Source organism: Balearica regulorum, chromosome 4 (genome assembly GCF_011004875.1).
Source record: "Balearica regulorum gibbericeps isolate bBalReg1 chromosome 4, bBalReg1.pri, whole genome shotgun sequence".
NCBI classification, from domain to species: domain Eukaryota; kingdom Metazoa; phylum Chordata; class Aves; order Gruiformes; family Gruidae; genus Balearica; species Balearica regulorum.
Genome location: NC_046187.1, coordinates 26,015,299 through 26,027,895, shown reverse-complemented (window position 1 = coordinate 26,027,895; position 12,597 = coordinate 26,015,299). Strand labels below are relative to the sequence as shown.

Below are 12,597 nucleotides of genomic sequence, written 5' to 3'. Positions count from 1 at the left end.
GTGAGTCTGAATGCAGAAGGGAGGGTGATGCCTTAACAAAACAAACATGAAAGAAAAGCCATTCTGGGAATCATAAGGAACCCTTCCATCCCTGCAAAGAGAAATTATCTTCAATTTTCATTCTACTTGTTCAATTGCTTTTCTGCAGAGAATATTTACAAAGAAATGTAGAATCTAAAAGGTGTATAAGTGGTAACATCTCAAGAAGTTTATTGCCTAATTTCTATTTACTTTCACTCTAGAACTTTCATTAGGCCCTTCTAACTAAACGTATCTGTCTTTAGAAGCATGAATGCATCTGGCCTTTAGTATTCTATGCACCACATAACGTTCAGATCACCCTATGAAGTTCCACAGGCATCCATTTGAGTTTAAGACAGGTTTATAACACAAAACCAGCTTCAACATGCAGGGACTTGCTTCTCTGGCAAGGCCTTTTTAAAAGACCTGAGGAAGATGAAAACAACAACAACAAAAAAATAAATCACACAAATCCAGTGATAACTGGACGCTTTTACCTATGTGTCTCAGCCTTCATATAAGAAGAAATGCATCTTTGATAGTGTGCTGAAAGAGAGAAAATGTTACTTCAATATAATTATTTTTTTTTTCCAGGCTAGGAATATGTTATACAAAAAGAATTTGGAACTTGACCCTGTCCCTCTTGCTTGAAAAGGGTCAGAAAGATCTCATGGAAAATCGGGACTGCTTGTCTTTGCTTTGGAGATAATTCATATATTTTATCTATCTATTAGCTACTGTGATGCAATAAGAATGACTACTTTGATTCAGTAAGTTGTAGAAGTTGTCTAGACAATGTATTTATAGCAGCATAACTCATTTAGATTAAAAAAAAGTAATCAATGTAACAATCAGAAGTTACAATTTAGAATTTATTTCCCTGCTATAAAGACAGATGGTTTTTAAGCTTTGACTTACAGCTTATCTAGCTGTCTTTTTCCAAGGCAAGAAAAATGAGTTGCTGATTATTATACAGATTAAAGTGTTCTTTATAAGTGTCCATATAAGTGTCCTTGTTCTGTTATAGCATTTAACTGACAATAAACCACATATAGTAAACCACCGGGGAAACACATATATATTAAATAACCATACCACACAAGTAGAAGTGTGTCAAAATTGAGTTGCTGGAGCATGATTTAATATCAGGTAAAGCATTTCTCCTGTTCTAATTTCAACCAACACTGTGGTAATACAGAAAAAAAGTTGGAAATGGAAACAGATAATGGCTTACCACCTCTAAGTTGATTGAAGGAAGGGAGATGAAAAAGTAATGCCACCCTTCCAAAAAAAAAAAAAAAAGGGACCCAAACCAACCCCCTCCCTACATAAGCATAACTATGATTTGCCTTTGCACTTGCTGTATCTCAGACTTTGAAAGTGACAAAAAAAGTCAGCAGACATGTTATTTGCCATGCACCAAAAAAAAAAAAAAAAAAAAAAAAAAAAAGCAGCTACAGTTGAGTGTTCATTGCGTATTTAACTATTATTCTCCAAACTGTAATATTCCCTTGCCCGCACTGGAATTTACATGGTACTTATCTATCAATGGCTGTAGGAAAGGGGAATTTAATTCACTTAAGAGATGCTGCCACTTAACATACTTAAAAGTTAATAAACTAGATTCTACTTTGATTTTTAACTCCAGCATAATGCCTTTTAGGCATGTAGACATTTCCTGCTGTTTTCAGAGACAAACACATATCTGCTCTGTTAGCAAGTGCCCAGAATTTCCTAGGAGAAGAAAGGCTGGCACGAAGTGAGAACCAGCCTAAAGGAAGGAATATTCTGCAGAGAAGTGTGAGCCAACCATCACTGCACGATGCCCAGTGCAAGCTCCTCTTCACAGTATCATTATGCTGCTAATGGCACATTCAGTAAGGATCTTGTACATCAGTTAATCTATTCATTTAACTTTTAGGGTGAGTAAACTAAATGGTTTAACAAGCAGAATTACCCTGTTTTAATTCTGTCCTAAGGAAGTGTTCAACTAGAGCTAGAACTATACTGAAGTCTGCGGCACTGCTGGCTTCCTTTGCCTCCTGCTGGAACAGTGCTGCAGTGAAGTTTCCAGTTCTCCCTCTCGCCTATCAAGTTCTAGACAGCATTTTCTTTCCAATTTAAATGCTTCATCATCTGGCACCAAATCAAATACAAAATGTACAAACAGAAAAGAAGTGTGAAAAGGGGAAAAAGGCTTTTTCTACATGTCTGTACACTACACTCAACTGTGCTTTTTTTCAAATTTATTTAAATGATGCCATCTACTAATATGAAACACAATTGAAAGATTCAATCTTCTAATTACAAATAGCCCCATAAATAATCAGTATTTTTTCCCCTCCTACTCCTACCTCTCTCAGTCCTGTGTAAACTTAAACCGAACATCTAGTAGTGCCAACCTCCATATTTTTAATAGAGTAAGTATCAGTGAACACCTCTGAAAAATTCTCCTTTATGGTGGAGAGTACAATTTGTGGCTTGCTCCTTTTCAGCTGGAAATACATAATCCTGCTTGGAAAAAATACATTTTAAGCTGAACATCTTGTAATATTTCTTTGGACAAAATTGTTTTTGTTTACACGGATTCATTTTTGCAATTTTTCATTTGATTGGATTACCTAGTAAAATTTAAAAAGTAATAGCTCTTTTTCTTGCCAAGCCTCAAGATACATAGTTTTGGATTGGTTAAGTTCATGAATAGTGGCAGGCAGTTCTACGCACCCGTGTGTAGTAAATTTGAGTAAAACTGAAGTTTGCCTTAAAAAATAATCCACAAACGAAGAGAGTCTTATGTTTTAGCAACACAGTCAAATTGAGGCTGGTTTTATATGTACTCTAGGAGTGTGACAGAGGCGGTAAGTCCCTACCAGTATTTAGGCTCCAGTATTTAATTAATTTGTGGTCAAACTGGTCAATCCAGTATTTTGTTGATATTTAAAACTCTACACTCTTTAGTTAGATTTTTCCAAAACTCTAAAGCAAATGAAGAAGCAAGCCAGCATTTCTCTTTAATGGAAAGCTAGAATATTGACAATTCCAGGTAAACCAGGTAAAGACTGTCTCAGTTGCAGAAAGTCTGGGTTTGAGGATAAGGCAGCACCCTCTCATGCAAAGACACTCATTAGTGTATACCAAAGAATTTTCTTTTTCCTGTTCATATTGCTCAGAACGTTAGGGAATGGTTAGGCTCTTACTGAGATAAATTAGGATGTTCAGTGATTTAAAATGTAATGTTGAAAGAAGCTGCATAACGCACCATCAAATGTGTACAGCATCATTTAAATCATCTCCATTTGGCTCAGCATTTTATGTGTTTTGCATTTGTTCCTTTGAGGGGAGGATTTATGTATTCAGCATTTAGTGAGCTATTGTGATTATTCAAGTCAATTGATCTCATGCTGAAATATTTATCATGGACTTACACCCAGATCTCATGCACAAACCTAGATTCTCACCGACTGAAACTATTTGAGATATGCTGTACAGTCTCTTTTATGCCATCTCTGTTACTATTAAAGAGATATGAGAGAGAGAGAGAGAGATATCATAAGTTAATTTTCTAAAAGATTTTCTAAACACAGACTAATGAAAGGGATTTCTCACACTACTTACAACTCCCTAAATGTATAAAAAACTCCAACATTTGTCGTGCTGATGCTTCTGCTGTCCATCACATCAAGACCTTTTAATCGTCCATAGCCCCTCATTGTTATATCAGGGTTATAGTTCATGCCTTTTGAGGAAATAGGCTTAAGAAACTAGGGTGAACTACAGGTATAACATACATAACAGTATGTCTTTAAAAAAACCCAAAATTAAAAAAAACCCCAACCAACCAATAACTTTCCTTCACCGGAGAGGAAGAATGGCAAAAGAAATACTCCCATTTGTTACTCTGCTGTTCACACCACCACCAAATATTTAGTTACAAACCAGAATAGACAAGTCTGAATATTCTCCCTGTCTAGTTAAAGGCACTGACAATAAGAGTATCATATGAAATTTACCATTCTCCATAGGAACCATTCTCCTCTTCACTGAGCACAATTGTATGACTTAATGATTCTAAAAAACTAATCAATATATTGGGTTTTTATCAACAGGAATATGAAGCATATCTTATTTCCTTTGGACTTCATAACACACCCATCCCCACACTACTTACCTTGTGTGTTCTTCCTTACACCACAGAAAGTAAACACAAGTCAGTTTTGAAAACTAGTTCATACTGATGCACATTAGAAGTGCTGATGTCACTTCTATAACATGCCAAAATAAAGATTTTAAAGCTGAAAAAGATAATGTTAAATAATTTCATTTAAAAACATCAACTTTCTCAGCTGTTGATCACTTGAAAAGAAATGTTTCTGTCTAGAAGCAGAAATGAACAATAAAAAAATCCCCCCAAATCCTGTCATCATACCCAAAGTTACTAATCTGAATTATCCAGACTCTAGCATTTATTTACTACTGTTTGTATTCATACCACTGATGTATTTCTAAGTATAAACATATATGTTATAACAATATACTTACAGCAGCCATGTTCTTCACTGCATTTCCTACAATCACCACAACTCTTCCTTTAAAGCTCTGGAGTGTGGCAGTTGCTGGGCATTGGACAAGATCCCCTTCTGCAGTAAATGCTGATGCAAATGGGACATTGATGCTGCCAGAAATGTGGCCACGGTTAAAGCTTAGGAAGATTAGTTAAGGACATCTGAAATTTCAGGCACAGAAATCTGTGGTACGCGCGCAGCTGTAGGATGACCCTGCTCTTCATCCTGGTCAGTGTGATACAATGATGTTAGTCTTTTGTGCTAGTATATTTTGACAAACCTCATTCACTATTTACTCATATGGAGAAAACCACTTCTGCCACTACACCGAAAAAAAGGACAGAACAAAGAGTTGTTTGCTTCATAAAGGACACAGGACAGCACTACAGAAACTGATCTACTAAATGAAATACTTGGTGCTAAGTACCGAATATCCACAGTATACATATTTTCATGGATTTTACTTCAAATCAGCTCTAGTCTGATAACAGGAGCCAAATACCAATAAGCAGCCAGAGCACCTTTTCCAGAGTAGTTCTATGCAAAAGGAATGGAGTATTTACAATGAGAACCAAAACTAAATAGGGATTATGGAAAATTCCCTTAAACCTCCTGCCAACCCCCACAGGCCCCCTACAATTTTGATCCAAACTGAAATTCTAATGCACATGCAGCCAGATTCCCAGACAATGAGTATCATGTTTATTATCTGCAGTCCCACTAACAGCAAGTGTGTATTGGATATTGAAAAGCAAACAACATACGAGTGCCACCAACTCTGAGATATAGTTAGTTGTGCTTCACTTTCAAAGTATGATCATTCAATTTTATGAACAAATATTGAATGTGAAAGTCTCTTCAATAAAAATTAAGTTGGAGCACTACTACCTAGGTTTTTATGAATTTGAAAATGCACCATGACCTTGATAAACCTCTGAATTACTTTCATAGACTGTACACACATGTCCGCAACACTCCCCCCAAAATAAACAAGAATGGCTTTGAAGAGATGGGAAACAGCAAAGTTCTGCAAAAATACACACAATGTCACTCTTTATTACTGTACTTGCAAAGAGCTAGTTTAATTTATAATTAAATCCCAGAATCCTTTTTAATAAAGGAGCTGCCTTAAATGGAGGTAAGATTTAATTGACTTAGGTTAATATTAGCATTCATTTCTTGTGATTTATGCAACTGTTTCAGCTTTATGATCATCATTATTATAGTGTGGAAAAAACACGGCTGTATAAAAACATTTGAAAGAACAAAAGATTATCATGTACCATTCATTTATATTGTCAGTTTGTTTCTATGTTGAAGAGGCAAATTACAACACCCCACCTTCACTAATCTATGCCAAATCCCTTTTCCAACTCCATTTATAACCACATCACTCTCATTGCTATTAACCAGGGTAAAATTTCTGAAATGATCATAATTTAGAAAGAAAATGACTGGACAGATTTAGTTGCTCACACGCCACTGAGAATGATTAACTACTCAGAGAAACTTGACCTAATCTTTTAAAAAGGATCAACTTTAGTACCAAACTAGATAGATCCAATCTCTATTTGCTGTCAGTCACGTTCTCCCTAATCTTAAGCATTCCAGTACTAAGACAATTAACAAAATGCCCAAGATTTTGTGCTACAGACTGAGAGACTGTAAGTATGCAGCTGTAACTTTCATAACAGGAATGGAAGGCTGCCAGTATTTCTGCTAACATGCTTAATGAAATGAGCCTTAGATGAATTGCTGGCCAACAGAGACACGGCTTTGAGTATATTACCTTTTCATTAGAAAGTCTTCTGTTACAAAGCTGTCTAGTGGGAAAAGAGGTTAGTAGCTCTTGGCCTTGCAACATGAGCTTCAGTACAAAACAATGCCTTAGCTTTCAAGTGCATCCTTGTATGAAATATGAAGCATGTTTGGTACTTGTTGAAAGTCCTCTCATGCTTTTTTTCAAATCATATTGAAAACAAAGAAAGAATGAAGTTTAGCATGACATGCATAGATGGTGAGGAAGACTAAAAACAAAACATAAGAAACGATAGTATTTTTGAAACACCACACAGTGGTCTGTCACATTTTAAAACACACACCGCAGTAACATACAGACTGTCTGATCCTATCGTACAGTTCGTTGAAATTTTGTGACAAAGACTGTTTCCCTACCACAAGAATGAACAGGATGCTGAATGCAGTATTCCTATCATTTCCCGTGTATGTTGGGAACTGCTGACAGTTTAATAGCTTTCTATATACCATATGTTTTCTTCTACAACTGACCTACAAACCAACTCACTCAAGGGGTAACTTTACTACCTACCAGGCTGCCTTTTTAATAGTGACATTTCCTACCTCCTAATACCAGGAAAAGTTAAGTCCACCCATTACTTAAAGGGCAGGACATTTTAGTCTATCATAAACTCCAACTAGACCGAAACAGCAGCAGCGATTACAGTGCACTGTTCAAGCTATGAAGATTTTCTCTCTCCACCATGCCTCCTCATTCAAGAAATATAAATGGAAAATCTGATTAAAATTTTGTAATATGAAAGACAGCCTCATAAAACTACTTCATAGCAGTCAAATGATTTTAAAATAATTGAAATTTTGAATCCACTCTGCTGGAGTAGAATAGGATTAGTACATCAGTAGAGTAGAAACTATTATCAAGCTATTAGGAAAGCTATAGAAACATTTAAACAAACACCTTGCCATTGATCCTGATTATAATATAAATAAATCCAATACTGTACATAGATAATAGCCTTTCAGTGCAATGATTGTAGTCTAGGCATTTTATATTACTTGCTCTCCTTCTGCATTCTCCTTGATGATTTCTAGGAAGCAGCTTAAATAATTAATAACAGAATGATGCATGTAGAAATAGAAACATTGTTTAACTTGGTAGTATCAATATCCATGCAGTAACAATAACCTTTTATAATTTTTAATTCCAGGGATTTCTCTTCTAAACCAGAGTCTAAAAAGTATTATGTCTCGATGAAGAAATCATCTCTCAGAAAACAGCCTGCATTTTTAGTGTTTTCTGAATAGAGAGAACCATATTTTCAACAATCTAGATCCAGAAGTAAAGAAGTCGTCGGAGTCCAGAAAATAAAGAGTCAAACTACTCAGATGCATGAATCTCTACTTAATTGGAATCCTTAACTGATGCCTGAAATTAATACAAGCAAGCAAAAGAAAAATTACTTTTTTTTCTATTGCTTTGACTGTTGTTTTATCTACACAGGAGATCATATTGCAGGTTCAAGTTTGGCATACAAGAAAATTATAATTCCTTGAAAGTAAGTTTTAAATTGGAATAGCCCAATATACTATTCTGTTTACTATGCAAATAATAAGTTTACCTCTACATTGTAAAAATAATAGTTATTTTTTTACTTCATCATACTTTGTCATAAATATAGTTAAATATTTAATAGAAAAAAATGTTAGTGGCAGTGGTCTTTTTGCATATACGATCATCTTTAAAGTGGTATTTTAACAAACTAGATGAAAAAAAATTATGTTCAAACATTACTAATTTAAATTTTTACTGCATATTTTAGCCCAAATATTGGCATTGATCCACCATTCACTTAATTGTCTAGAATTTCCACTTTTCTAATACACATGCAGTATGTTAGTAGCATTTGTGACACTGGAAGATCTTTTCTAATGCTAAAGATGTTGGAAGCCTGTTGAATCTCTATCATTGGAGATCTTTAAGAACAAGCCAGACATAAGTAAAAGGAATGATACTCCTTTCTGAAAGTGAAGGTGGACTAAAACTCATGAGACTCTTGTTATTTTTCTGTTGAGTATTGTTTGCCTATTAGAATTTACCTTGTGACACAGCAAGCTAAGAGTACATCAACTGCAGAAACAACTCTCTACATCACCTTTGCTATTGTGAAAGGAGCAATACTTATAAAAATGATACAAACCAGTAACAAGTATATTCCCAAATACTCAGTATACCATTAAGAGTTACCTCTAATAAAATCTTGTCATTATTCCCACTTTCAGATGGATGTTGACAAAGTTGTGTGTTCCTGACAAAGCACATTATAAGAAGGACTCCCCCTTCCAAAACCCAAACAAACCCAGCCCTGTAACTACACTACTTCAGAAAAACAATTAAAAAAAACCAACTCCACACACAAAGAACTATGTATTTGAAAAAGAACAAATGAGTAAGGTGTACACAGGGTAGCAACCCTGATAAAAATATAGCTTCAAGATACCTTTAAGACTTTTCTGCTTATAAGCTAACTAGAGGACATAAGTTAGGGCAGCCATATAGCTGCATCACCTGACAGCAGCAAGAAGGTACTCAATAGGAATTGATTGTCCATGGAGGGACTGGCAAACCATATGAGCTATCAACTCTTCTCTAGCTCCCCTTCCACTTAATTGGAAAACCTCACACCCTTCCAAGACACTGGTGATATTGAATGGGGAAGGTCTGCTGACAACACCTGTCATAAAAAAACCCCGTAGCATTAAAGTACTTGTGCTGCTGGTAAAAGTTGTTTCACTGGGCACACAGCAATGGCAAGGCTGGCACTTGGATTTGAAGGATACTCTTCACTGTTACGAATGTCCACCACCAGCAGTTTTGGTTTGCTAGACTTTGTTTTCTTTACAGGTGTTTTGGAATGACTAGGTCCTGTCAACTCACACAAATCAATCAGATCTTCTGCTGAAATTCGTGGTGACACCTCTGCCTTGAGGTCATCCAACTTGATGGAATCCCTAGACTTTAAAAGAAGAAAAATAATATTAGAGGTGACAGAATTCGAGACATAGTGTTCTTTGAAATGTCTGCGTATTTGACAAAGTGTAACAACCCAGTTAGATACAAACAGATCTTTTCCTTGTAACTCTGAACTATTCTGAGTTAAACTATCCATACAGAACAGGTCCAGAGCAGTGCCAAATACCTATTTGCCAATTATAGCCATATTTTCTGTTGACGTTCTTGAAAAATAAAATTGTTTGACAATCTGTGCAAACTATTTTAGTTTGTAATTTATTAATGAATTATTCACTGTGGCTGAGGGGGGTCACAAAACTCACAGAACGTTTCTCAGCGTCGGAAGTTAAGTACATTGACTAGAAAGTACTCTCTGAAAGGTCTCATGCTTGGAGTGAGAAAGAAGCGTAGCAATTGGAGACTTGGCACAAATACTGCAGGGATGCCTCTGTAAGATACAGAACTATCTAAACATTGACTATTACCCCAGCCCAAAGACTAGGCACAAATCAGGACACCAGAAATGGAAGAAATAGTCCTGTATTATAACCCAGAAAATTTGTTCCTTAGTTTTGGGAGACAGGGAAATTGGAGGACAGGGAAACTGGGGGACAGGACGGATGAAGACACAACACACACCACAACACACCTGGTAGTACTCAAGCAACTACTTTGATAACACTTAAATTGTTTTTCATAAGACAGTCATCTTTGTGAATTATCTCAGAAATATTCCTAAGCGCTATCATTTCTTCACTTTACATTCTTAAAAGCTCATGCATATCTAAATTAAGCAAGAAAAAAGAAAATATTAACCATCCTCATTTTTGTGAATAACAGAGAATGCAGAAAATCTGTATTTTCATTAATTACCAACACATACAAATCTGTGAACTGCAGCAGAAAAAATAAAATATGGTTACCGTAAGACAGTTGTGAAATGTTTGAAGCTGTGTCTCCACCTTGCTTCAGAGATTGTTTTACAGTGGTGAAACTCTGAAGTGCCATTACAACTACGCTTTCACCCAAAAGAATTAGCTTGACTCACTAAAAATAAAGCATGAGGGAAACCTCTAGCTTGTTCAAGAGGGTCAAACTCGGATTCTTCACAAGCAATAAGCAAAAAAATCTGCAGCATGCCCTAGGCTTTTGTCCTTGGGAACGCCGGGTTTGCAAAACCTATTTGATAATCTAAAAGTTAAAGGACTGCTAGTCACTTTTCCTATTAACACACACGCAAACATGAGACTTTTTTCTTTAATCTCTCAGCTACCCTGGTTGAACTTCCAGAACTATATCTGCACTAAAAGGTCCTCTTATCACTTCAATTAAATGTTGAAAGTGCTTATTTCTTACAGCTTTCACACACTATGTAGTTAAAAATACATTAGCATGCACCATGGTATTAAGGAGTTGATAAATTATGCTTATTTATAGTCTCCTGCTGCAAGAACTCTTTTCTTCTGTTGGTGCCATTGCCTGAATCTGAAAAAATTACAGGTAAATTTTAAAGCAGCTTGTTTTCATTATACTTCAATCCAGCAGATACAGAGTTAACATGTTGGTTACATATGTAAAAAAACCCCTCCAAAACCAAACGAAACCCCCTACCATTATGGAACTCAACTTACTGCAATAATGTACATCAAAGATACACTTGTGGAGCTTAGTCATCTTACAACAGAACTGGTTTGTCTTGTGCAACCACTGTGCTCCTGTTGAGCAGGAGGTCAAATAGAGGCAAAAGTTGTTTATAACTAAGTCCACAGCTGTTTCTAGTGAGTTATTCTGGCTTGTCAGGAGACAGGAACAAACAGAATAACTAGGACTCATTACAGGGAGCATCTTCTGAAAGATCTTCAGGCTGTTTTGATGTATTTTCGTGAGAAAAACAACCTATACTAATGAAATAGCCAACCATTTCATCAGGAAGATGTGCTTGTGCACTCACTCTGCAGTTCTTCAGAACATGAGCACAGGCATACAGATATGGACTACAGAAAGTGGAAAAATAAAAAGAACAAATAGAACATCATTACGTATTTCTTTTAAAAATAAGTCTATACAGTGCAGTCACAATATAGGTCTAAGAGTATCACAGTAGCAAATCTTCTGCTTTGAAAAAGTATTTCATTTCTGTCGTCCTGGTTTAGATTGCAGTGATCACATTGATTAAAGACACTATGTGCTTATACCCATGAAAAAAATCTCAGGAGAAGAGGACTAACCTAATGAAGGAAATGGAGGCATTACTAATTAGTATTAGCCCAATGGCTGTTGTTAACTCTAGCTTTTGTCTTGGTTTCTAAACATACTAGTTTCTCGCTTAATCTGAGGACTATTCCAAGTTTAGAGAACATGCTAGAGAGAATAGAGGCATACACGTATTTTCCTGAGTTATGTCCCAGAAAAAAACAAGACTTCTTAGTCCTTCTGCAGTTAAATACACCTTCACTGTAAAGCAGGTTACCAAAAAGCACTCAAAATCAGAAACAAAATCAGTAATTGTACTTCAGGAAATATATTAGCCCACCAAACTACCTTTTCCATTGTATATCGTAGCATTCAAAACAAAAGAACTTACAAATTGCTAGTCTGAGCACGTAATTTCCTCCCAAGTTCAGAATAATAGAGGTGATGATGCTTTATAATCATAAAAATGCTTCATTTTCTGGATAGCGTATTATTTGTTTCAAAAGAATAGCCAATACTCAAGATGTTTCCATAAAAATAAGTGTGACAGAGGGCATCGCCAACTCCCAGTTCCTGTCTAAAGCCACCTCCCAGGTGAGTGGTTGGATCTCCCCAACAGGAGTTCAAGGAAATGAATTGTGTCAAAGGGGAGGGGGAGGAGGAAGAACAAAGTCAAACTCTTCTGAAAAATTTCAGACTTGCCAAATGAATTCAGCAGTCCATGTCTAGGGGATTCACAGCAGACACAAGTTTGCAATATCCAATTGGTAGTAAGGTAGAAAGAGTAGTAATTACATAAACACACATTTGGCTGAAACAGCTTAATTTGCCTGATGACTAAAGCTGGCAGAAATCACTACACCCTACTCAGGTGACAGCTTCTCCCTCAGGAGAATGTTTGTGGAGCAACACCAAGGAGGGAGGGGAAGCAAGTCCGCTGCAAAAAGAGTTCAATCCTTGAAGCAGGATCTGATGATTACAGGTAGCAATAAACACTTGGGTAGCAAAGTCAGGCATTATAAATGTGTACTATGCCAGTGAAGCTGGCTGAGA

At 36.1% G+C, this 12,597-nt stretch overlaps 1 protein-coding gene across 1 annotated transcript in view; it reads right to left on the bottom strand.

Annotated features, from left to right (window-relative positions):
* TBCK (TBC1 domain containing kinase) overlaps window positions 1-12,597 on the bottom strand; it is a 114,999-nt gene that overhangs the window by 7,947 nt on the left and 94,455 nt on the right. The window contains exons 24-25 of the mRNA XM_075751493.1: window positions 9,180-9,355; window positions 4,561-4,720 (exon numbers count right to left, since the gene is read on the bottom strand). Coding sequence (XP_075607608.1) covers window positions 4,561-4,720; window positions 9,180-9,355 — 336 coding nt within the window. The remainder of the gene's footprint in view (window positions 1-4,560; window positions 4,721-9,179; window positions 9,356-12,597) is intronic.